The sequence below is a fragment of the Geotrypetes seraphini genome, chromosome 2 (assembly GCF_902459505.1).
Source record: "Geotrypetes seraphini chromosome 2, aGeoSer1.1, whole genome shotgun sequence".
In the NCBI taxonomy this organism is placed as follows: domain Eukaryota; kingdom Metazoa; phylum Chordata; class Amphibia; order Gymnophiona; family Dermophiidae; genus Geotrypetes; species Geotrypetes seraphini.
Genome location: NC_047085.1, coordinates 403,471,145 through 403,496,412, shown reverse-complemented (window position 1 = coordinate 403,496,412; position 25,268 = coordinate 403,471,145). Strand labels below are relative to the sequence as shown.

General features: G+C 43.9%; 1 protein-coding gene across 3 annotated transcripts in view; it reads left to right on the top strand.

Moving 5' to 3' along the window:
* Positions 1-25,268, top strand: part of BZW2 (basic leucine zipper and W2 domains 2) — a 201,782-nt gene that overhangs the window by 142,532 nt on the left and 33,982 nt on the right. For all 3 annotated transcript variants that reach the window (XM_033930967.1, XM_033930966.1, XM_033930968.1), the window contains 2 exons: positions 8,634-8,769; positions 20,607-20,716. In XM_033930967.1, the coding sequence (XP_033786858.1) occupies positions 8,634-8,769; positions 20,607-20,716 (246 nt within the window). The remainder of the gene's footprint in view (positions 1-8,633; positions 8,770-20,606; positions 20,717-25,268) is intronic.

Here is a 25,268-nt window from a genome sequence, read left to right as displayed (position 1 = left end):
ATCATTTTGAAGCTGGGGGGGGCGGTCGTTGGGGGGAGGGGGGTTTGCGTCGAGGGCAGGAGGGCCTGGGATCCCTCCTGCCCGTAATGTAGTGCGGGGTGGGGTTAGGGGGTCGCCGTGGCCAGGAGGATTTGGGCTCCCTCCTGGCCCGATATTGTTGGGGAGTCGGCGGTCCTTCGGGGGGAGGGATGTATCGGACGTCGGGGGGGGGCATCAGGCTTTCAGGATGGGGACAGACCTTCAAGGGGGGACAGTGCAGGGAAGTCAGGGAATTTATATTAATTAATTTTTTCTCTGCGTGTTTTGTTTTTGTATAGTTATTAACTAATATTTAACTAAGTTTTAAAGTTTTAAAGAATGTTTCCTTTATACGTAAATAAAGAAAAGTGAATGGGATTGCAGTGGCGGTGACGGGGCGGTGAATGGGGTGGCAGTGGCGGTGACGGGGCGGTGAAGAGGATGGTGAGACGGGGACGGGGCGGTGACGGGGATGGTGAGACGGGGACGGGGCGGTGACGGGGATGGTGAGACGGGGACGGGGCGGTGACGGGGACCAATTTTTTCACCGTGTCATTCTCTAGTATAATGATAGACGACGTTGTACATGCTTGTTAGCAGAAAATTCATAGCTGAATATTAGTCCATTTTCTTGCAAAGCACAACGCATTTGCACGTCAGCTTTTCTCCCACTCCCCCTTCCCCTTTCCTGCAGCAATACATAAATTGGAGGCTAGCACCTGCTTTTACTGATGGAACAAGTACAGAGGAGATTATTTTTTTGAGCAGTATGATATGCTGGGTGTTGCATTTCTTCTTTCTTTACTGTTTCCCTTCCTGTTGCATATTTCTGTCTAGTGGTTTTAGTTTATTTCAAATTCTACCAATAGGGTCTGTAACAGAAAAACATCCATGGAGAAACATGGAAGGAAGGGTAAACAATTTGGATAAACAGGTGAGCTGGGGGTATGACCGACAAGGGTCTGTTGAGGAGGAAGGTGAGTGCTGAGATGAAAATGAGCAGGAAGAGAGGTCATGATTTCCAGAAGAACAGCGAGCTCAATAAATGCTGGAAAGGGAAGAGAGTGGGGAAGATGAAGTGCAGCAATAAAATAATCAACACATGGAATAAAAGGAGGGAGGGAAGAGTTCATTAGGAACAAAGAGCACAACAACCTTGGTCATGAGGGAGAAAAAGGAAAGGATAACTTCTGCATTGACATCTGAATGCAGAAGTAACAGGGCTAAAGCTAAACAGAGCTTATCTATGCACTTTCAGCAATCTGACTTATGCAGTGCATTTAGAATCATTGAAAATATACATAAAATGGGTCATTTTATAAATGAGTGTATAGATCAGTGTCTTATGCATTCAAGTAGATACATAAATACACTTCTCCCTCCGTATTCGCTGCGATAAGGGATTAACAGAATCGCAAATACAGAAAAACCACAAATAACTTTTTCATATGTTATTCGCTGTTTTCTATTAAAAACCATCACGAATATAGTGAAACTGCAAATCACATGGTGGGAGACCTGGTCTGTTGCTGAAGGAGAGGCAAAACACAGTGAAGAAAGTTCCGGGAATCGGCGATTTTCCCTGTAAACACTTGGAATCAGTGATTTCTCTATGCAAGCTGATGTAATTTGGGGGGAGGAGCCAGCAAGCTAACAACCGTGAATAATTGAAACCGTGAATGCTGAAATCGCTAATATGAAGGGAGAAGTATAAACAGTTTAAAAGGTGGTAGCTCTGTTAATTTGGTGAAACAGAAATGGCAGGGGCAGGTGGCACATTATAGACTGACCAGTCTATAATGTGCCAACTGCCTCTGTCACTTATAAATAAAGTGGCCCATGGACCAGCTGGTTGAGGAACCAACAAGAGGCGAAGCTATTCTAGTCCTAGCTCTTAGTGGAACACGTGAATTAGTGCAGGATATACAGTAATAGTGATGGGGCCACTTGATTGGTACATGATCAGATTTGATATAATCTAAGGAGTAAGTACACACAGGAAATCTATGCAATAGCATTTAACTTAAAAAAGGTGACTTTGATAACATGAGTAAAATGGCAAAAAAAACAACAACTTAGAAGAGGAGCTGCAAAGGTCAATAAATTTATATTAGGCATAGATGTTATTCAAAAATACCATCCTTAAAGCCCAGACCAGATACGCTCCATGTATTAAAAAAGGAAGAAGGAAGACCAAACGACAGCTGGCGTAGTTAATGAGTGAAGTGAAGGAAGCTATTAGAGCTAAAAGAGAATCCTTCAGAAAGTGGAAGAAGGACCCCACTGAAAATAATTGTATACAGCATAAGGAATATCAAGTCAAATGTAAGGCACTAATAAGGAAGGCAAAGAGAGACCTTGAAAAGAAGACTGCGCTGGAAGCAAAAAAATATAGTAAAACCTTTTTTAGGTATATAAAAGCAAGAAGCCGGGAAAAGAATCAGTTAGACTGCTAGATGTCCAAGGGGTAGAATGGGCTGTCAGGGAAGACAAGGCCATAGCAAAGAGATTAAATGAATTCTTCACTTTATTCTTCACTGAGGAAGATGTGGGGGAGATACTGGTCAATCCAAATGAAAGAGACTGTGAAAATACAATGTTCTTGACGCTTCCTTTATTCATTAAAAACCTTTAAAATACAATGTTCACATTTGTCCTCTAATTCGCCGTTGTCACATCGAATGCGATCCTCCATCTCCAACACTGCCTGTCTCTGTTGAAACCTGTTTGCCTTGGGAGGCCCTGCTGGTAGTGGAACTACCAACAGCATTGCTTTCAGCTTCACAGATGCATGCAAGCCCCAGTGGCATGACAAGCCCATGTACCATGAATGGTAGAGACTATTTTAAAGAATAAAATGACAGAACATATACCGTATTTACCCATATATAGGCCACGGCCTATGTATAGGTTTTGCAATCCAAACAGTGGATGCAGCTTCCTTATATGGGGCAGCCTATCTAATGACAATGTAGATAAGCTGCCCCAATAGTAGATTCCCCCCCCCCCCGGTACCTTTTAAAATAATGTAGCTCCCTCGCTGACCTCCTGCAATGTCGCGGCCGCAGTGCAGGGCAGGAGCGATCTTTTCTGCTTCCAGCCGGCCCCGCGCTGCTTCTTCAATGCCTGCATCAGTTTTCGTGGGACTCGCGAGAACTTTTGCAGGCATTGAGGAAGCAGCGCGGGGCCGGCTGGACGCTGAAAAGATCGCTCTTGCCTGCACTGCAGCCGGTGGAGGTACAATATTTACTGGGGGGAGGGATGTATAGGCTGCCCCCATGTGGTTTTAAAACTCTTAGATAAGCAGCAACTTGTAACATGGGCTTTTTATCTAAGAGTTTTAAACATGCATAAGCATTTTTTGCAGCCTATACACTGGGGCAGCCTATATGCATGGAAATACGGTACATAAGCATGAGTTAATGAGACAAAGCCAACACGGATTTAGTCAAGGAAAATCTTGCCTCACCAATCTACTTCATTTCTTTGAAGTGGTGAATGAAGATATGGATAAAGATGAGCCAGTCAATGTTGTGTATTTGGATTTTCAAAAGTTAGGGGGTTCAGGGGACCTACAGGGGGAGCTCTTTGGGGAGGGGAGAATATAGGCTGCAGCCTGGGAGCATCAGGCCACGCCTTTGCACGGCCTGATGCTCCTAGATGGTAAAATAACCCCTGCAAAGAGCTGGAGTAATTGTTACTATCATTTGTCAACCCTAAACGATTGTGGTATTTCACCACAAGTTGCATTTACCAATTCGCATAGTAATGAAATGCAAAACATATATTTGCAAGTTATGCATCTCATTACTGAGTAATGCATGGCAACTTAAATATTACTGTGCAATTTTTGGCTCTGCAGCGTTAGGGCTGTTTAAGAGCCATTTACCATGACTTAAAGTCCTAACACTGCTTTGATGAATTCCCCCCTTAATTTCTGCTATTTTTAATTTTATATTTATTTTTATAATTTGTACAATTTTAGTCATTTCTATTTCTATTTACTTATTTTATGCTTAGAGGCTTGATAGAATCTTAAATGGCTTTTTAGGTCTATCCTATATTTTATGGAGTTTTTTTTTTAACATATATTTTAGATTTGATCACATGAACACTTATGGCCAGGTGGTATAGAAAATCTCTGTTAAATGATAAATGACTGGGGAGGTGCATGGACAGGTCAGAAGTGTGCTCAGGACTTGTGCCCATATGTTATAGAATACATCCAGTTATGTGCCTTACTACTACATTTAGGGGCAAAAGCTTACACCAACCTATATTGGCAGTTCCCAAATTGTTGCTCAAAAATGGGCATTGGAAAGGAGGAAATCAAGATGGTGGCCTAGATGGATGTGCTGAAATGGGCTCCAAAGTTAAAAAGTTTTTTCCTTTTACTTTTACTTTGCATGGTTTACTCACTTTTAAGATGGGTAAGGAGAGCAACACGTCTGATAATAGGTATGGAAAACCTGTCATATTCTGAGAGATTGGAGAAGCTGGGTCTCTTTTCCCTGGAGAAGAGGAGACTTAGAGGGGATATGATAGAGACTTACAAGATCATGAAGGGCATAGAGAGAGTAGAGAGGGACAGATTCTTCGAACTTTCGAAAAATAAGAGAACAAGAGGGCATTCGGAAAAGTTGAAAGGGGACAGATTCAAAACAAATGCTAGGAAGTTCTTCTTTACCCAACGTGTGGTGGACACCTGGAATGCGCTTCCAGAGGACGTTATAAGGCAGAGTACGGTACTGGGGTTCAAGAAAGGATTGGACAAATTCCTACTGGAAATGGGGATAGAGGGGTATAGATAGAAGATTACTGCACAGGTCCTGGACCTGTTGGGCCGCCGCGTGAGCGGACTGCTGGGCACGATGGACCTCGGGTCTGACCCAGCAGAGGCATTTCTTATGTTCTTATGTAAGAGAAAAAGGAAAATTAGGACTTTCCCTTCTGAGTCCTCTCCTTTCCCCATCATCCATTGAGAGGTTCGTGGTCCATTCAGCAACACTCTCTGGAACCAGTGCTGGTGCTAAGGCAGCCTTACCGGATTTGGACGCGACCCTTAGCCCAGAAGAGAGACTTCTGCCCTCAGATCCAGGCATGGTGAAGCTGCCGGAGCTATCGATGAAGCCACGTGAGGCAAGAAGCCTAGCGATCATTGCATCATCGCTAGAGGGGAGCAAACGGAGCTTGGAGTAGTACTATTCGATTCAGCCCATTGAATCAAATTTTCAATTTGATTTTCCTGCCCAATTGGGTGTTTTTTGTTTTTTTTTTCAAACATCCTGGTGGGTTGATTTTATAGCCTCTTCACCGCCTTTGCCCTCTCCTAGCCACACTGGCGCTGTGGTATAAACAAACAAAAAAATACTTTTTCTTCTCTCTGTTAAATCCTAGCTCACGTTCACAATCTAACACCAGCTCTGGCAGGATACACATTTCAAATCTGACATATTGTAATCACAAAATAGAAAATAGAATTATTTTTTCTACCTTTTGTTGTCTTCTGATAACTTGCCCATTTGTTGTTTCCTTCTTTCTCTGTGTTAACCATCCATCTTCCATCTCTGTCCTTCCCTTCCATTTCCCTTCGCTGCCCCGGAGGTCTGGCATCTTTCCTTGTTTTCATCTCCATCCCCACAGCTGCAGTGATGGACCCCACCATCCCCAGATCTACCATCTCTCCTTTTCTCAACTACCTTTTCATCCACCATCTCTCCCTCATTCCCTACCACCCCAGAGTCCACCATCTCTCCCTTTCTCTTCTCAACTACCCTTCTATCCAATATCTCTATCCCCACCCCCCTCCACACCATCCCTTGTGTCCAACTTCTCTCCCTTTCTGTTCCTTCCCTCCCTCCATCCCCTTATCCACCATTTCTCTCACTCTCCTCTGTTTTGTAGACCCATTATTTCTTCCCCCCTCCCTCCCCCCAGTCTGCACGTCTCTTTGAACCCCCCCCTTCCCTCTCTCCGTGCACTTCTACACAAGGCCCTTCCCTCGAAGGCCTGCATGTTCCTTCCTTCTTTGCAGCATTCTCCAGCTTCCCCCCTGGCCTCCCGCTCTTACCCTTAGATACCAGTAATTATGGCAGCCTGCAAAGAGGATCACCGGTGCTGTAGCGATCCTTGCAGGCTGCTGTCATCCTCAGCAGCATGTTCTCTCTGCTGTAGTCCCACCCCTCCTCTGACGTCAGGGGCAGGATCACAGCAGAGGAAACGTGCTGCTAAGGACGATGGCAGCCTGCAAGGATCGCTACAGCACCGGCGATCCTCTCTGTAGGCTGACATAATTACTGGTATCTGAAGGTAAGAGCGGGAGGCCAGGGGGGAAGCCGGAGGACGCTGCAAAGAGCACCTAAATGCTGCAGCACTTTCTGACTGACCCTCCCCCCTCCCCCCCTAAAGCAGCAGCAGCAGGAGTGGACGGCCAGGGAAGAGGCAGCGCTGCTGCTTCTGCTTTAGGAGATCTGAAGGCATGAACCTCGCAGGCCGCTCTCCACATGGTAACACGATCCCTCTGACACGATCGCGTCAGAGGGAACAAGCTACTGAGGTGGATAGCGGCCTGCGAGGTTCATTACAGCCGGCCGCGAACATCAGCAGGCCGCTTTGAACAGGAGCGGCAGCGGTGGCAGGAACCATGGATGGAGGGAGGGGAAGAGGAAAAAGAAGGGCCATGGAGCAGGCAGGAAAGGGGGCTGTTTTGGTGGGAGGGTTGTGCTGAGTGCAGACAGCAATCATGGGGGGGGGAACAGAAAGGGGCCATGGAGCAGGTAGGCATTGCAGAACAGGGGGAGAGGGAAAGGGGGGCTGCTTTGGGGGGAGAGGTGTGCTGGGGGCAGACAGCAATCAGGTTGGGGAGGAACAGAAGGAGGACATGGAGCAGGTAGGCATTGCAGAACAGGGGGAGAGGGAAAGGGGGCTGCTTTGGCAAGCAGGGGGGACAGGGAGACAGAAAGACGGACAGACAGGGGACCAGGGAGAGACACAGACACAAAGAATGACAGAAGACAGCGTCCAAGGAGAGAGAGACAAATGAAAAAAAACAGATATACAGACATCTACTCTGGGCGGCGGGAGGAAGGCAGTGCGGAGCGCTGCTGGCAGTGGCTGCCGGGAGGAGAGCTTCGAGCCGCAGAAGACTGTCCCCAAAGCCCCTGCGGAGAGTCGGCCCAACCTCTCCTTCCTCACCAACGCCGAAGAAGCTGCAGCTGGGGCAGTCGGGGCCTCCCCCGCCGAGCCAAATACACCTAGGCCCTGCTCCCTCTCAAGCTCTGAGCACTCACGATTGGCTGAAGGGTGTCGTGTAGGTGCTGCAGATACAGGGGGCTGCTTTTGTTGGAGAGGTGTGCTGGGGGGCAGACAGCTTTGCTCGGAGGGGAGGGGAGACAGAAGGGGGCCATGGAAAGACAGTCAGGGAGAGGGAAAGGGGGCTACTTTGGGGGGAAAGGTGTGCTGGAGGGCAGACAGCTTTGCTCTGCGGGGGAAGACAGAAGGGGGCCATGGAGAGACAGGGAGAGGGGAAGGGGTATGCTGGGGGCAGACAGCTTTGCTCTGGGGGGGCGGGGGAATGACACAAGGACACAGACACGAAGAATGACACACAAGAGGCCAGAGAGACAGACAGAAAGGAAGACAGACAGCCAGCGTCCAAGGAGAGACAGCCAGTGTCCAAGGAGAAACAAATAAACATAGACAGACAGACAGCGGCCAAGGGAAGAGAGAGAAAGAAAGAAAGACAGACACACACATCTATTCTAGCACCCGTTAATGTAACGGGCTTAAAGACTAGTTACTGTATAATGTAATTGAATTTTATTTCTTAATGCATGCTGTATGCTATTTGTTAATTAAAATTTAAATAATAAATGAAAAAAACAAAACAAAAATGGACACTGAAAAAGATCAGCAATAAGCGTGTTTCTACAAATGCTTTTTACTATATAATGCTAATTTCCACGCTCAGTTCTGAACACTAGACTTATGCCTCATGAAACCTGATATAAATCCCAGTGCCTAAGGAGATCCGTTATTCTGTAATGCTGTGCACAACTTTTTGGAATTTCCCTGACCTGCCCATGCCCCCTTCTGATTGCGCACTCTGGGATTTAGGTGACCAGTGTTACAGAATATTGTGCAGCCTGATGTGCATTCAAATCCTAATTGGTACCAATTAACATCAATAATCGGTTGTTAGCATCCAATTATTGGCGGTTAGCATTAGCCAATTAAGTTGTGCACACATCTTGGAAGTGATCCCAAATTTAGGTGACATATATAGAATTTGAGAGTTAGTGCCTAAATTTTGGTGACCTCTTTTGAATCTATCCTATAGTGTGCACTCTTTCCTAATAGAGTGTGCATGCACAATGGTTTGCATAAGACCGGGGGGGAAAGAGGGCTCACTTCCCAAACAATGATGCCCATGCTCACGAGAGCACCTGATAATTTTTTTTTTCCCAAATTTCTTTATTGAGAACAAGAGCGCCTGATTCTAGTTACTTGTCACAGCACTGACGCCAAGCTACAAGGCTCACCATCTTCAGTTTCTGATTTTGCATTCTATTTCATTACTTCACAAATAGTCAATGCTTTCTTGATTTCACCTGCAGCTTCTTCTGTTCCTCAAAGCCTTCTCTGAAACTGAGCAGACTAAGTTGGCAATGCTCAGTGGGATCCTACTGGCCAATGGAACTCTCCCTGCCATCATTTTAACAAGCCTTTTCACTGACAACATAGTGAAAGAAGGTAAGGTAACTCTCCTCGTCTCTTACTTGTTCTTGATTTTGGTTAGTATTAACATTGTCACCTGAAGAATGGTTTCTAACTTAACAAATATATTGGTTAGCTTTGTGCCCAATAGCTTTTTGTTCAAATATCTAGGGTGAGCCTTCGGCCCCTCCCATTGCATCCCAAGATGCATTAGGAGGGGAAGCCCTGTCATTTGCAGCATGTAGTCCTGTAGGCAGGAGGGAGTGAGCTTCCCTCCTGCCATTTGCTCTTCCGAAGGTACGGGGGGTGGGGTCCAGGGATGTGGGGGGGGTGGGGTCCGGGGATGTTGGGGCGATGTGGTAGTAGTGGGGATGGTGGAGATGTTAAGGGATGTTGGGGGAGGTACAGGATGTCAAGGAGATGTCAGGAAGATACGGGATGTCAGGGGAATATCAGGTGGAGGGGTGGAGGGCTCCGTGGTTCAGCTGATCCTAGCAGGGGGAAACCCCATCAGCTGAGCTGCCAGGAATCCCCGAAACCAGCTCAGCTGATGAGGATTCCTTCTGCCGCGATCAGACAAGGTAGTTGGTGGGTACATCTACAAAACTTGCTTTTGTACGTTTTCACGTGGATGTTTCTATTTTTGAAAATGGGCAAAAAAGGTAGACGTCCTAAGGATCAAAACTTATACCTAGCTCATTTTCAAAAATAAAAGATAGACATTTGGCAGTTTTGAAAATGGACATTTTTCCTGCTGGGTTTGTGGATGTCTTGCAGAAAACATCCAACCTCAGACTTAGGCACACTTTTGATTATGCCCTTCTAAGTGGTATTAATGTAAATTAACATAAGTTATTGTAGCATTCTCATGAGGGTTACCAATGTGCTTACAAAAATGAGCACAGTATAAAGAATGTTATTTAGCTGCATTGCTTGGAAATGCATTTAATATAACCCATTAAAATGAAAAGGGCTTAATGCCAATAGTGTAGCTACTGAGGGGGGCTGTAAGCAGATTTATAGGTATAACTCAGGGATGTCCAACCTTTTGGCTTCCCTGGGCCGCATTGGCTGAAAATTTTTTTTTCTGGGGCCACAAAAACACTAACACTAGCTGATGAGCAAAAAAAAGGTTGAGAAGGTCCCAAATTTGCAATCACTAATATAGAAGATGTACATATCTAATAATAAACCTTCATTAAAGGGACACTGTGGAGAGGAACCCAAAAAATCAGTAATACTTACCCTGACTGAGTGATCCTCCAAGTACACTGATGACAGTGGGAGCAGCTACAGGCTTCCGCATCCCCATTCTGATGAGCAGGGATGCGTGCTCCTGGTTTTCCCATTCACTTCTATTACAGCTACGGTGAACCTCTTCAGAGCAGGGATGCTAAATCAGCTGTCAGCAGCGCACATGGAGGATCGTTTAATCAGGGTAAATATTACTGCTTTTATGGGCCTCCCACTTTGAGCTTAGGCTCCCTCAAAATGAATATCTGCCCTACTGCTGTAGCTAGTAGGGATCCCCAAGCCTCACCAACTGACAGCCACCTCCTTCCCTCCAACTTCCCAAGTTCTGTAGCTGGCAGCAATATTGCAGATGTGCTGCCTTCCCTCCTCCCTGCCCCCTCCCCCTTGGTTTTCATGCATGCATAAAAGCAGGGGCAGCTTGAGGATATTGCAATTGGCTGCAAAGCTTGAAGATTTTGAGTTGCCAGACTGGAGGAAGATGTCTTCAGTTGGCAGGGCTTGGGAATCCCCACTAACTCAAGTATTTATAAATTGCACTCAGGCAGGGAGAAACTTTGGTGCCCATCCACTAATTTTGGGCTCCAGTCCTTCCCCCAAATCAGCTGTATATGACTATACCACTGAATACAAAAATAATTGTGATGCACAAATCCCAAAGCTAACATATTCCAGTTAATAAATTCAAAATAAAATGATTTTTTCTACTTTGTTGTCTGGATGTTTTGTTTTTCCATCATCTTGGTCCCAGTTTCTCTTTCTATTTTTCTCTTTCTTCAACTAATTCTCTTTCCAGTGTCTGCTGTCCATTGTTTTCTCCTCTTCTCTCGTTCCATTTCCTTCTTATGTTTGTCTCCAACATATTCATTATTCCCTTTCAGCTTTCTTAACTTTTTCTTTTCTGCCTCTGTCCACTCAAATCATGCCTTCTTTCTCATCCTCCTTCTTTTCAAATGTTCAGCTACCTCTCAGTTCTCCATCTTCTCTCAGTCCCTAGATATCCCATTTCCCAACTCACTCCTTTCCCACTCAAATTTTGCCTTCCTTTCTTACCCTTCTTCTTTTTAAATGTTCAAGAACCTCTCAATTCTCCATCTTCTCTCAGTTCCTAGCTCTCCCATTTCCCATCTCACTCCTTTCCCAGCCTCCTATTCCCTTCTATCTACTCCCCATTACCACATCTCTACCACTGTACTCACTGCTCTCTTACTCATCTTGTCATCTCCCTTTTGACCTCATACACATGGCTCACCACTTTCAGAATCCCCCTCCCTCTCTCCACTGGTCAGGCTATAACTCCCTGTCCCTTTCTTTCCATCCCCTAGCATCATCTTATCCCAGCTCTCTTCCCTCCTACCATTCCATGGTTCCATCTCTCCGCCTCTACCTCCATGGTCCAACATTTTGCTCCCTTTTCTGTTTTTCTTCTCCCTCTCCCCCCTTGATGCTGAACAATGAAATGGAGAAAAAAAAGAGAGATGCTGCATCTCTCTGCCTTCCATCCACAGGCCTAACATTTCTCCCTCCCTCCCATCCCCAGATCCAACTTCTCTCCCTTTCTCTTCCAAACTGCCCCACATCCCATCTTTCCCCCTGTCTGCCTGCCTCCCTTCCCCAGGTCCATTTCTTTCTTTCTCTTCCCAACAGTTCTCCCTTCAAGTATCTCTTTCCCTCTTCCTCCACACCACCCCAGGTCCAACCTCTCCCTTCGGACCATTGCCCACTATCCCTCTCTCTGTCCTGTTTCTGGTCCCATAAGCTCTCCCCCCACGCCCAATCTGGCATTTCTTTTAATACCCTCCCCCTTAAAAAAAAAAAGTCCAGGAGACTTCCTCAGCCCAGCATGTTATCCCCCTTCTCTCTGTTCCCATGCATCTCTACCTCACTCCTCTCCCACCACAATGTCTAATAATTCTTTCTCTGTCTCCGTCCCTCCTCTCTCTGCCCAACAGTTCTCCTCTTTCTTTATCTCCCCAATTGCACCATCTCTTTCCCTCTCTGACACCCAATTTTCCCTTTCTATTATCTCCAACACCTCTGCATCTCTTTCCCTTATTCCTTCCATTCTTCCATCTTATGGCTCTTGCTCCCCTCTATCTTTCCCTTCATTCTGTGTCCTAAGTTCATGCCCCTCCCTCCTTCCCTCCATCATTTTTCCTAAGTTTGTGCTCCCTCCCTCTCAAGTCCTCTCAAGTCTCACGCCCTTCTCCCTCCCTCCCTTCTGTGCCCTGGGTGTTTACCTTGCAGGCTGGCTTCCTTCTCACTGCTAGTCATTTTTTGCTGAAAACCGCGGGCCGCGCCTCCCTCTCAAGTCCCAACACATCCTTCTCTCTCCCTTCTGTGCTGCGGGTGTTTACCGTCTTTCCTGCTCCCTCATCCATCTTGCTGCAGCGTTCGCTCAAAGCCACAGGCAGCACCTCCTGTGGCTGATCTGGAAGCGTTCCCTCCGACATCGCGACGTCAGAGGGAACACTTCCGGGTCAGCCGCAAGAGGCACATAGGATCCTCTGCCTGCAGTTTTGAGCAAACGCTGCAGAAAGACGGAGGAGGGAGCCAGCAAGATGGTAAATACCCGGGGCGGTAGAGGAAAACACTGCATCGCCCTCGAGCGGGGCCGCACAAAATATTTCATGGGGCCGCATGTGGGCCACGGGTTGGACACCCCTGCTTTAGATTATGCCTCAGCAGATCCAGGAGATGGAATTCTTCTTTTTCCTCAGCTTAGCAAATGGTAGAACTTCGTCCGGTAAGACAGGTAGCTTATCACTGGTGGAGCTGTAATATATTTTGCCAGAGTTCCTTTTGTAAACCAACACTTTCTGAGATGTCCAAAGACCCTCCAGGACCAATCAAAGCAGAATAGCAAAAATGAATAGTCTTTTTCTTGTGCAGAGGCCTTAGTAGATGCCAGATGATAAGCACAAAGCATAGATCATAACATAGTTCATAACTCCTCCAGGTTCACAGGAGCTGGGCATGTATGAATAGGCAGATGTCCTTGACTGGAAACACACAGTTCTTGTAAACACATCCAGAATGCATCAGGCAGCAAAGATGGTTCAGGCTTGCTTGACATGAGTGAAGCTTAACCTTAGATGTAAGGCAGGAATCACCCCTACAGGGCTCAGATCCCTTTCCAACTGAGCATGTGCAGAAGTGCTAACATCAGCAGCTTGAATTATGTTGCCAACTTCCTTGCTGCTGAGGCAGCACAGGAAGCAGTTCAGGCAGAACTTGGGCAACCCCATCAACAAAGACATGATTTTTAATACAGCAGGGAGAGAGGGTATTAGAGAGGAAATGCCACCCCTCCAAATTGATTGCTGGCTACGCCCCTGCTTAATACTGATTCCATTAAGCCTAGTGATCTATGAAAGCCAAGAAAAGTCACCTAGGCCTCATGAAGTATAGTTAACATTTTCTGAGGGCGTAGATGGGTTGTGCTATTGAGCCACTTGTCCTCTGGGATCTAGCACATGGACATTTTGGCGATAAAAACGCCCAAGTGCCATTTCTACTGGGTTTTTTTAAGGTTTTTTAAAATTAATCTTTATTGATTTTCAAACTTTGACAGTGCCATACAATAATTTAGATATCAAAACTACAAAAAAGGCACTTTAAATACACAATTAATACATAAAATAATCGTTCCCTCCCCTTCCCCATAACTTGTTATATTAATTAATCTTTATTCATTTTTAAAGCTCCCTGTAAGTGTAACATATAATACAATCATATATACTTAAATCACACTTAATATATCATCAAATTCTTGATTGGTTTAAAGGAAGGGGCAGAAGGGAGAAATATAGCATCCTTTCTGGAAGAAATAATCCCAAAAATACTTCCTATTAAATTAAAAGAGCCACTTGAAATAGAAAGGGCACATAGGATCCCAGGGAGGAGACCTCAAGAAGGCAAAACCCAGACCAGTAATTTTGCGTTTACTGCGCTTTCAGCATGTTCTGGAGATTTTAAAGATGACAAAAGAAACAAAAAACTTGCTTATAAAGATTCAAAACTAATGTTTATCCCGGACTTTGCCAAAGAGACAGTGCAGCTGCATAAGCAATTTCTTCAATTGAGACAATCATTAAGAGCTTGGGGCAAAGTACGGGCTTTATTACCCTGCTCTGATGAGGGTTACGTTAGGGACAAGTTTTACCAGTTTGAGGATCCAGAAAAATTGAAATAATTTTTGTCATCTCAAGAAACACCAATGAACTGAAGATTAATTATATTGATGGAAACTATGGGTTTTTTTTGTTTTAATTTTATATTTTATTTTACCTACATCTTAGAAATTTTGGTGAATTATAGAAGTATTTTAATATTTTTGGTTTTTACTTTGTTTGATATTAAAAATGGATGCTGCATTTTTAACTGTAATTGATTTTTAACTGTAATGGAACTATCTGAATAGTTTTCATTTAAAACAAAATATTTATTTGTTAAAAAAATAAAAGTGTGAAAACTTTTTGAAGAGAGATGGATATATCTTATATCATATCTATCCAAAATAATTTACAAAAACACATTACACAGTTTCTCATCTGATTGTATTTGGTTTGGATTAGAATTACTACTTTAGTTCAGATAATATACTGCCTGATCATAGACAAATAGAATCAGTGTCTTGTATTATCCAAATCATAAATACAGGCCAGCCACTTGCTCATTTGCTTTTATATGTTGATCAACACTGCCACACCATGGACAAATCTAGAAAGCATGTGTCTTAGGTGTTTCATAAATATTGTGCTGACATTGTATTATATTTCTGCTATTTTTATCTCAGTGCTGTTAAATAAGTATATTTTCTGAAACTGTTTTATGGTAGTTCTATAACATTTCAGTTTGCTGATTTTTTAGTTTATATTTGGTATTTTTATTGCTTTTATGTTGTTAAAAAAATTGTAAGTTTTATGTTGAATTGTACTTTCTGTACACTGCTTTGAGTGTATCTTTTCATAAAGGCAGTTAATAAATCCTAATAAATTAATAAAAACATCTGCTCAGGTATCCTATGATAGATCAGAACTTTGGCCATGGTTTCTTCTGCCACTATTCAGGTATCTATCCTCTGCAAACTCAAAGCAAGGGATACTATAGCCTTTAAAACTGGATTGAAATGCTTAAAGATCAAACTTCTTTGCACAGGGTCTTCCTTTTTTTTTCCTTAGGAAAATATAAAAATTGACTCTTGTCAAGTCACATCAGCTGTACCTACCAGTGGTAGTGGATTTATGTGCAAACAAGGGGCTACAGAGTTGCTTTTATTAGGGAAATATTGACAGAGGATTGTGGGTAAAATGTCAGACTCCCACTCCTGCCAATAGATTCACAGGAAAGTTACCCATAGTGGTGTGCACCCAAGGCAAAAACTATTTCAAATATAAAAGTGTTTATTATTCATTAAAGAATGATTGATTAAATAATCTGAGTTGGTAACAGTTGGTATCAAAAGGCAGTGGGTTCCATGAAATTATTCTGCTGGGCTGTCTCTTACTTGACTTTCAGCTCAGGCAATTCTGTGTCACTGAAGCATTAGCACTGCCCAGTCTGAGTTGTCCAGCTCCTGCATGGTGTCAACCTAACTCCGGTTTATTCAAAGTCTGTATCATGTAAGAGGTGATTAATATTGCTATAAACTAAAATTTGCATGTTTTAATATTTTTAACTTAGTGAAAGGTGAATGGTCCTGAGAGTTATTAGGGGCATAATCAAAACACTAAAATGTCCCAAAAAACTGCTTAAATCGGCACTTGGATGTCCTAATCGCCGGAATGTCCAAGTGTTGATAATCAAAACTGTTCCCCTGGATACCTAGAGAAACATTTCAGCCGCTGTGCGTCCAGAGTTCAAAGGGGTGTGTTAAGGGGCATATTATGGACGTGCTTTGGGTGGACTAGACTTGGATGTCTTGCAGAAATAATCAAACCTTTTGCAAAACATCCTAGACAAAAGATGTTCAGAGCTAGACCTGTTTTAGAAACGTCTACGTGCCACAAAGGTATCCAAACTGACCGGATGACCACTGGATACATGAAGGTATGATCCCCCACACACACACTTCCCCAATGCTCACTGACCCCCCTCTCACCCCTAAAATAATCTGAATAAAAGAGTACATGCCTGTCTCTAGAACAGCAGCACTTGGAATGAGTAGTGCATCATATAGGTATGTTAAGTAATCTAGTGGATGGGCTAGTGAACCATAGGGAGGAGGGCTCAGGCCCATAATCCACTCTAACCACTACATTTATGGTGTTAATAAGAGGCCACAAAAATCCTACTATACTGCCACATAGGTGCCATCTGCAGCCATAAGGTGAGTATAGTAGGGATTGGGGGAATTTTGGAGAACTCAGCATAAATTATAAGGGGTATATGGTAAGATGTATATATGGCTCCGTTTATGTGAAATTCACAGCAGTGCTGTCTAAGGTGCCCCACTGCTCTGTTAGCATGTCTATGTGGCCAGTCCATTAGATTGGTGGTCCCTCTCACATCTAAATGGTCTGGACGTTTCTAACTTGGACGTTTTTGTGGTCGAAAATTATGAATAAAGTTAGACATCCTGGCAATCTACATATTTTGGTGGCCAAGGCATCCATGTAGGTGATTTTGGGGGAAAAAATTATTTGGATGTCCTACTCAAAAATGGACGTTTCCGTGCTTCCGACTTTGGACGTTTAGTGGGATACGTCCAAATCAGACTTAGACGTTCTTTTCAAAAATGGCCCTCCACAGGTTTAAAATTAAACTTTTTTAGGGGTATTAAATTTCTGTGTTATGCTAACCAATGTGTATGAACCAATCTGAACATTCAGTTTCCATTTATGATTAACCCTTTGTAGCCTAAGCACTTGAAAATCCCATTAAACCATATGTAAAGGAGTAGTGGTTGAATCAGGGGTAGGCACATTTGTGAGCCACAAGGAATCCAACCTTTCAAAACAATTGAGAGTTCTGTACACAGGACAAATTACCCTTAATTGGGCACAGTGAAGGAGTTTGCTTGATATCGGGGATTCTCAAGTACGCACACAGCTAGCAGTTATGCAGTTGTGACAGGATGCAAAGAGGAGACACAGGAAACCACATGAATGTCCATTGAAATATTCTGCTGTCTCTGCTCTGGAAGCTGCTTCACAGCTAAATGGTGGAGTCCCTGTTCATTGAAAAGAGCTGTGGCACTGCATCAAATGTGTGGTAGAGAAAGGAGAGTTAGCAGAGTCCTGCTATAGTGAGAAAAGGTGATAGATTCAGTTCCCCCCTGGTATTCAACCTGCAGCGGTCAGTGTGTTTTTAAATGCTGATTGTTGCTGGCAAAATTATCCACTGATATTCAGTGCTGGGCCATGCCCAAACACTGGCACTGAATATCAGTGGATAATTTAGAATGGTCTGTCTCCCCGGAGCTTATATGGCCCAGCCAATATTCAGCTGAATATCGGCCAGACGCATAAGTGTTTTTTCTTTTTTTACATTCATAACCCCTCTCCTCGGAGCCCCAATCACACTCTCCCTCCTGCCAGACTAATCTCTACCTCTCAAAATCTGGTAGGCCTACCTGTCTCTCTGGTGATCCAACAGGGGTCTATGGGGGGAGGAGTGCGGCCATCTCATTCCTGCTTCCATAGGTTGCCTTCTAAAAAGGCTGCTGTGAAGGGTCACTGCAGCCATTTTAGAAGGCAGCCACAAGGGGGCAAGAGCATAGGGGCCACACTTCTGCCTCCAATGACCCCCAAGGACCAAAAGAGAGATAGGTAGGCCCAGGGCAGGACCTACCAGATTATGAGGGCTGGAGGAGTCTGGCATGGATGTAGGGTGTGAAGCAGGCTGGAGGAGGGGGATTAAGGGCTCTAGGGGGTTGTTTTGTGAATTAAGAAAAAATGCTTATGTGGGTCAAAGCCCAGTATTCAGCTGAGGCCCACATAAGAAAAGCAGCTGAATTTAGGGCAGTTTTATAGCTGTTTTAAATTCACCCGCTTAACTTATGCAGGCCCCAACTGAATATCACCTGAGCCTGCATAAGCCCTGGCTGCTCCCCAGCGCCACTCCCTGGCCATTCCCTGACTGACCCACTTTTCAGGGGCCAGTGAGAGCCAATATTCATCATCACCACCAGGCTTAGTGCTACAGAATATTGGTGGGTGGGCTGCAATAAGCAATTTAAGCAGACCAGAGCCTCTCTGGCCCGCTTAAATCACTGAATATCAGTCTCAGTATTTGTAAGAGAGAGAAAAGAGAGACTGGCATCAGTGATGCATGTGGGAGAAAGGAAATTAACTAAGGGATAAGTGGACATTCGAGATATTACTGGGGATCACATGGAGGGAGGGGGGGGGGAATTGTCCATTGAACTCTGACAAAAGAAATTGGTCTTTCATAGACAAAAACTTTTGAATAGGCTCATTACAGGAAGTATCATTCTTTCTTTTTGTTGCTATGCATTTATCACACAGAAAAATGTCCTCAGGCAGTAGCAGTGCTCTTCATAGACACTTTGTCCCCTACATTAGAGAGTCAGCGACAGTCATATATTCTTGAGTATGTGATACTATAGATAATCACATGTAAATAAAGCAAAAATACACATTTAAGTGAACCTATCCAATTGGAATTACACTGCTTGATATTCTCACGCATGTGCCCTGTTATGTAATAATCCCAACCTATACATTCCTCAATGTCACATCTTATCTTCATAAATGGGGTATAAGTTTTCTGCAGGTGCAGTTTCTTTACCTAACCCTGTCGCACACTCTTGTTCAACAAGGAAGTGGCTTTTGCTGATTGGGGTTAGGATCCTACCATTGTTACCATATGTGAGAAGAGTCTGTGCTTCTCTTGTTCTCCCTGTGACCTTAGTGTTGAGGGCTGTTTGCAAAACGTTGCCACATCTTGGCTTCTTACAACTATGTAATTTCATGACAGATCAGGCTTCAAGGTGGGGTTACTTGGTCAGTTAACTCTCTGCTCTATGGCCATGTTCCTTATTAAATTATTTCTTGTTAATTGACTCTGTTGTCCAGCCATCCAATAGCTTTCTACTTCCTCTGCTTGAAGACCTGTCTGGCTCCTCTGTACTTTTGTAGGCCTCAGAGTGTGATTGGTTTGAATAGAGCTCCATCCCTCCTTTACACAGAACCAATGTTTTAACTTCAGTGGTTTATGATTATGTCATGGACTTAATTTAGTTCCATGATTTTTTTTTTTCTGCCTTATTCTAGGCAACTAATTATTGCATAACTTTTGTAAGTAGTGATGTTTCCTTTTTTATCCTGAAAATGCTAGACTTTGTAGTTTCCCATGCTGCTCCTTGTGACCCTGGGCAAGTCACTTAATCCACCAAAAATATACACAGGAAAAAGAGAGAACAAAATAATTATACAAAATACCTCTCTTCCAAAATTTATGAAAAATTTTTTATATATCGCTAAAGATTTGTAGGAAACTTTTTTTCTTCAGCACTAATCTCAAATTGCTTATCACAATTAAAGGAAAGGAGCCTCAGATTCCCGTGCGTTGTGAAATCAACAACTTCACTAGAAAGGGCGATAATCTCACTGGCTCTTATTCCCCCTCCTGTCCATCCGAATCACTAGCAGCTATTCATGTATACAGTGGTACCTTGGATTACGAGCATAATCCGTTCCAGGAGCATGCTCGTAATCCAAAATGCTCGTTTATCAAAGCGAGTTTCCCCATAGGAAATAATGGAAACTTGCTTTGATACGTTCCCATCCCCCAAGGCCAGCGGCGCTGCTCTATCCCCCCCCCCCCACAAGAACCGGCATTGTCCCCCTGAAGGCCCCCCTGAGATCCGGCACCCTCCCCCCGCGATCCAGCACCCCCCGCCGCGATTGGGCCCCCCCCACTCGCAAACCAGTGCACTCGTAAACCGAGGTACCACTGTATTTCCGCATAGACGTCAAAAGACAAACTTAGCTTTGGACGGGGTGTTTTCTTCTATCTTGCTCAATGCAGGTAATAAATGCTCCTGCTCTCTCTGCCAGTCCTTTCGCCAACATTCGCTATCTGCCGTTTCGCCTTCCAGCTGCGCCAGGGCTATGGACTTCTTAATTTGCAAAGAATGAAGAGAAATAAGGCAGGAACCGCATTGTGCTGCGAAGAAGACATTTCTTACATTCCTTCAGCTTACAGCGGCATAAAGCTTTAACGCTCACTCTCACTCCCACAAAGATGGCCCCACTTAATCCCCCACCATCCCAGGTACATTAGATAGAATGTGAGCTCACCAGGACAGATAGGAAAACTTCTTGAGTACCTGTCTGTAAACCACCTAGGCTATAAGTGGTATATAACTACTAGCATAAATAAATAAATAATCTCATTTTCTTTTATATCAAATGGGAAGTAGGTTTCATGTGTTGCTGATCTTTCAATGTGATACAAACCTTCGGGATATTGGGAGAAATAATTAAAATTAATCTTTCCCCTTCCTTTGCTACTGATCCATATACCTGTATTGCATTATCTTGTTGTAAGCACTGGTGAAGAACTTGACATATCCCTGTAAGTCACCTCCTATTTCAAAACTTTATGTTGAGCAGTATTTATGGAGGGATTTTTTTGTTTGTTTGTTTTAATAGGAATATCAGCATCTTTTGCTGTAAAACTTTTCAAAGCTTGGATGGCAGAAAAAGATGCCAATTCCGTTACCTCTTCTTTAAGGAAGGCCAACTTGGACAAGAGATTGCTGGTCAGTATGTTTTACACTGAATTTCATACTTCTTTACTTTGCCTTTGTGTTATAAAATGGAGAGAAAGATAGTTAATAATCTGAACCAGTCTTTATTAACAATTTTTTTATTGAATAAACAAAGAATACAGTTGGTCTAACAAGCACCCAAGTTCAAATGTTTTACAGTTTCATTCTTTCCTCTCCCCCACCAACTTTTATACTAAATTGCACTGAAGTGTTTTATGAATATCTCCAAAAGAACAAAAGAAGTTGTATAAAATATAACCAAAATCATTGAAATGAACTCTCCCAATTTACACCCTTCCCCCCAACTGAACCTCAACAAACCACAAGTGAAATCTTATGAGGAAAGAAAAATATACTATAAACCCCAGGGGAGACTTGACTCCCTCCCCCGATCCTTACTAAACAGTCAGGTCGGATTGAACCAGTCTTTATTAACGCTTTATTAATACTTATTAACTTACAAATGTGACCTTAATGTTAGGACAAAGACAAGAAAAGAAAATCCAAAAACTCTGCAGTAGGAATACGGTAAACCAAAACCAAAGAAAAAACTGCAGACAAATGTACAAGATGCAAGCAAAATTTTTTATGAACAAACAGATTGTTGTGTACAAATGGACCACTTTTTTACAAAATATGGGGCCCAACACGGTCCATGTTTCGATCAACACGTCTTCCTCAGGGGCCCCATAGGATGGTGGTTACCAAACAGAAATGTCTGATCTGGTTTACCTTAATGTTAGGATCATTGAACGTTAAGGATCCAATAGAATAATAAGGTACTCACAGCACTATCCTGGAATGTTGTCATTTCACTGAATATTGCAGTTTTTCATATTTTATTGGATTTCCTAATTGCTAAGTGGAAGGGGAAGTGAGGGTTTTCTTTCCAAACTGAATTGATCTATTCTCCAGGCGTTTGGACCTCAAATGTCAGGTGGACATCCATTTTTGGGACTGACTGGGGAGTGGCACTCTTCCTCCCTGACTGGAAAAAGAAACCACATTAAGCCCTATTTGAGCACAAAATTTAGCTCTGGTGTTAGCCCTGAATAATGAATCCCATGGTGCAAAAGCAGAGAGAGGAATTACATTAAATGACATTTTCAAAGAGGTTGCTGCTTCACCTGTCTTCTCTACTGTCTCATTGAGTTTGTGGTTGTATATCATATATTCTTAGAACTTTCAGTGAGGTCATGGGGTTGAGGCCATGGGGTTGGAGTGGTTAGGGCCTACTCATTGAAATTAAGAGAATTTGTGTATGGTGATGGCCTCATTTTTGGTGTCTTCATTTCTCTCACCATTGGTACTCTTCTTGTATCCTGTAAATGGAAAAACAATTTGAAAAACCAGGGATCATTACTCTGGAGATGATTTTTCTGCCATTATGACTATAGATTTAGTGGGCTTCACATTTACCCCCTCCTTTACAAAGCTGCGCTAGCGTTTTTAGCGCCGGCCGTGGCAGTAACAGCTTGGACGCTCATAGGAATTCTGTGAGTGTTGGAGCTGTTACCGCGGCAGCCGGCGCTAAAAATGCTAGCGCAGCTTTGTAAAGGAGGGGATTAATTTACCAATTAGAAGAATTTTGGTTCAGAAGGCAGCGGTAAGACTGTGCGAAAGAAATAATGAACGTAGATCATCAGGTCTTTCATTCTAAATTACAGGCCCTAGAGAACAAATCCAGATAATTCAACTTAAGGCTTCTTAACTTTCCTAGATATCTCACCCAAGCCAAGTGGGTATGTTCAAGAGATACCTTATATTAGTTTGAAAAGTGTCATTTCAAATTATGCCCTCCCGGATTTAGTATTTGCCTTCTAAGAAGTATGAGGAGAGGCAGATTGGCACAAGACCTTTACTCTTAGAGTAATATTATGGGACTCAATGCAAGGCCCAAGTCCTGAATGTGAATGTTTAGTGTGGGCCATTTACTGGGTGCTCTTTCTGTGGGCTGGAGAACATCTAGAAGTCAGGGTCTGCACTTGAAATGAGAGAATCCTGGATATGAAATTTGCATTAACAAGAAGTGGAGTAAGAACTGCTTTCAGAGCTTGTTGTGAAGCGGGGTCCTATGGCTGGAGCAATAACTGGAAGCAAACTAGAATGCAGGCCTAGAAAAGGAATCAGCAAGCAGGGCACAAAACTGCAGTAATAACTGGAGGCTCCTGGAGCTATCCCAAAATTATAGGCCTGGACATGGAGTCAGCAAGCAAAATAGCCTATCAGCTGGAGCAGGGAAATTTGACAAGTATCCTGCATTAGCTTTTGCATTTCTGTGAATAACTTTCTACTTCCCAACAGCCTCTTTCAGCTGAGCCTCAGGCAATCCCTGATGCCTAGGGACATGTCCTAGAAGGTATTTGACAATCTTTTTCTCTATTGCCTCTGCTTGTTCCAGAGACTCAGAAGACTGGAAGACAATTTTGGATCTCAAGTCAGTCAGTGCAGCCCTCAAGATACCCTGTTTCAAATGAAGACAATGTGGTTGGTTATCAGTTCAGTGGTCCTGGCGGAATTTCTCACCTCTCTGGCTTTGACAGATGCCTATTTTGGCATTCCTATTTTTCCAGAGCATAGGACCTCCTTACAGTTCCATGTTCTGAATCAGCATTTCCATTTCTTGGCCCTGCCATTTGGTCTGATTATGGCTTTGCACAAGTTTCCAAGTTTATTAGTTTTTAATATACCGACCATCAAACAAATGTCTGGTGGTTAAGAGCTCTGTCCAAATCTGAAGGGAGGACATTAGTTCACTGTGTGGATCAGCTTCTGCAAAACCTGGACTGGGTAGTCAACTTCCGGAAAAGCCACTTGAAACCAACACAATTCCTGGAGTATCTGGAGGATTCTGTTCAATACAAAGGAGAACAAAATTTTTCTGCCAGAAGCACAAAGATCGAATCTCACGCATCAAATCAGGAAGTTTAGAGACAGGCCGGAACCGACAGCTTGGCATTACTTGGAGGTGCTGGGGTTGATGGTAGCAACTATAAATGTGTTTCTCTGGACAAATGTGCACTTGAAATCTCTCCAGGATGCACTTCTATCCTGCTGGTGCCCGCAAAGGGATATGATACAGATGCATGCACCTTGGACAGTGAAGGCAAGTTATAGTCTGGATTGGTAGCTGGATCCTCAGTCCCTGGCTTGAGGAGTTCCTCTCTGCATCTCCTCATGGGTAATTCTGAAATCAGATGCCTGTCTCTCTGGTTGGGGACCGCATTGCGAAAGGTGTCTGGTTCAGGGGCACTGGTCCCCCCTCCCAGAAGTGGTCAATCAAATGGCTGGAGTTGAGAACCATCTGCTTGGTGGCTTGTCAATCTGCATGGGGGCACCAAGAGTGCTCCTTTATGCTTGAAAGCACTAATGTTGTTTTGGTAGGCGGAAACCCATCTACTGGCTCTCTCAGCAGTACATGTAGCAGGAGTGGACAATCTGCAAGCAGATTTTCTTACCCGGAAGACCTAAAGAATGGGCTGTTTCTCAGCAGGCGTTCAACAGCATTGTGAGTCATTCGGGGTGTCCGACGTTTGATTTGATGGTGTCAAGTCATCAACAAGAAAGTAGCACGGTTCTTCAGCAGAAGATACAAGCCAGGAAGCAATGGCTTGGATGCCCTGGTGCAACCATGGCCAAAGGCAGGACTCCTTTATGTCTTCCCTCCATGGTCCATGATAGCCTGAGTCCTTCAAAGAATAATGTTGCACTCGGGGCTGGTAGTTCTAGTTGCACCAGACTGGCTGAAGCATCTGTGGTATGCAGATCTCATCTGCCTACAGAAGGATCAGGGTCTCAGCCTCCCATGCCATCTGGGGGTTGCTCATGCAGGGCCCAGTAGCCCTGCAGAATCTGGAGCATTTTGGTCTTATGGTATGGCTTTTGAGTGCTCAGTCTTAATGCATAAAGGCTATCTGGGTGGGGTGATTGCTACCTTCTTACGATTCAAGAAGCAGTCAGTGTTAGCTGCCTATGCGAAAGCCTGGAAGGGTGGCCAAGTCTGGTACACACAGAAGATTGAGGACCCGGTTTCGACTCCAATTTCTTTGGTCCTAGCATTCCTGCAGGAGGGACTTAAGAAATGTCTAGCAGTGGGTTCCCTCAAAGTTCAAGTATTTGTATTTCAGTCTTCAAGTGCATAAGCAGTCCTTGGCTTTGCACCCAAGTATGGCCAGGTATATGAAGGGGCTTTGCACCTGCATCCTCCAGTGCGACACCCTTTTCCATTGTGGAATCTTAGTCTTGTTCTGCAAGTGCTATCTAAAGCTCTATATGAGCTACTACAGCAGGCTTTGTTATTGGACCTCATGGTTAAGATGGTATTTTTAGTGGCAATCATTTCAGCTCGGCGGATGTTCTCATGCAGAGAACCCTTTCTCAGACTTTCAGAGTCAGGAATGATACTGCATATTGTACCTTCTTTCTGGCCAAAAACCAGGAAGTACAATTGCCTGCCTTCACCTCCTTGGGATCCAAGAAAAAGGATGATGTCTTGAAATTGCTTCTTCGTTATCCGGAAGTGACAAATGAGTTTCAACTGTCA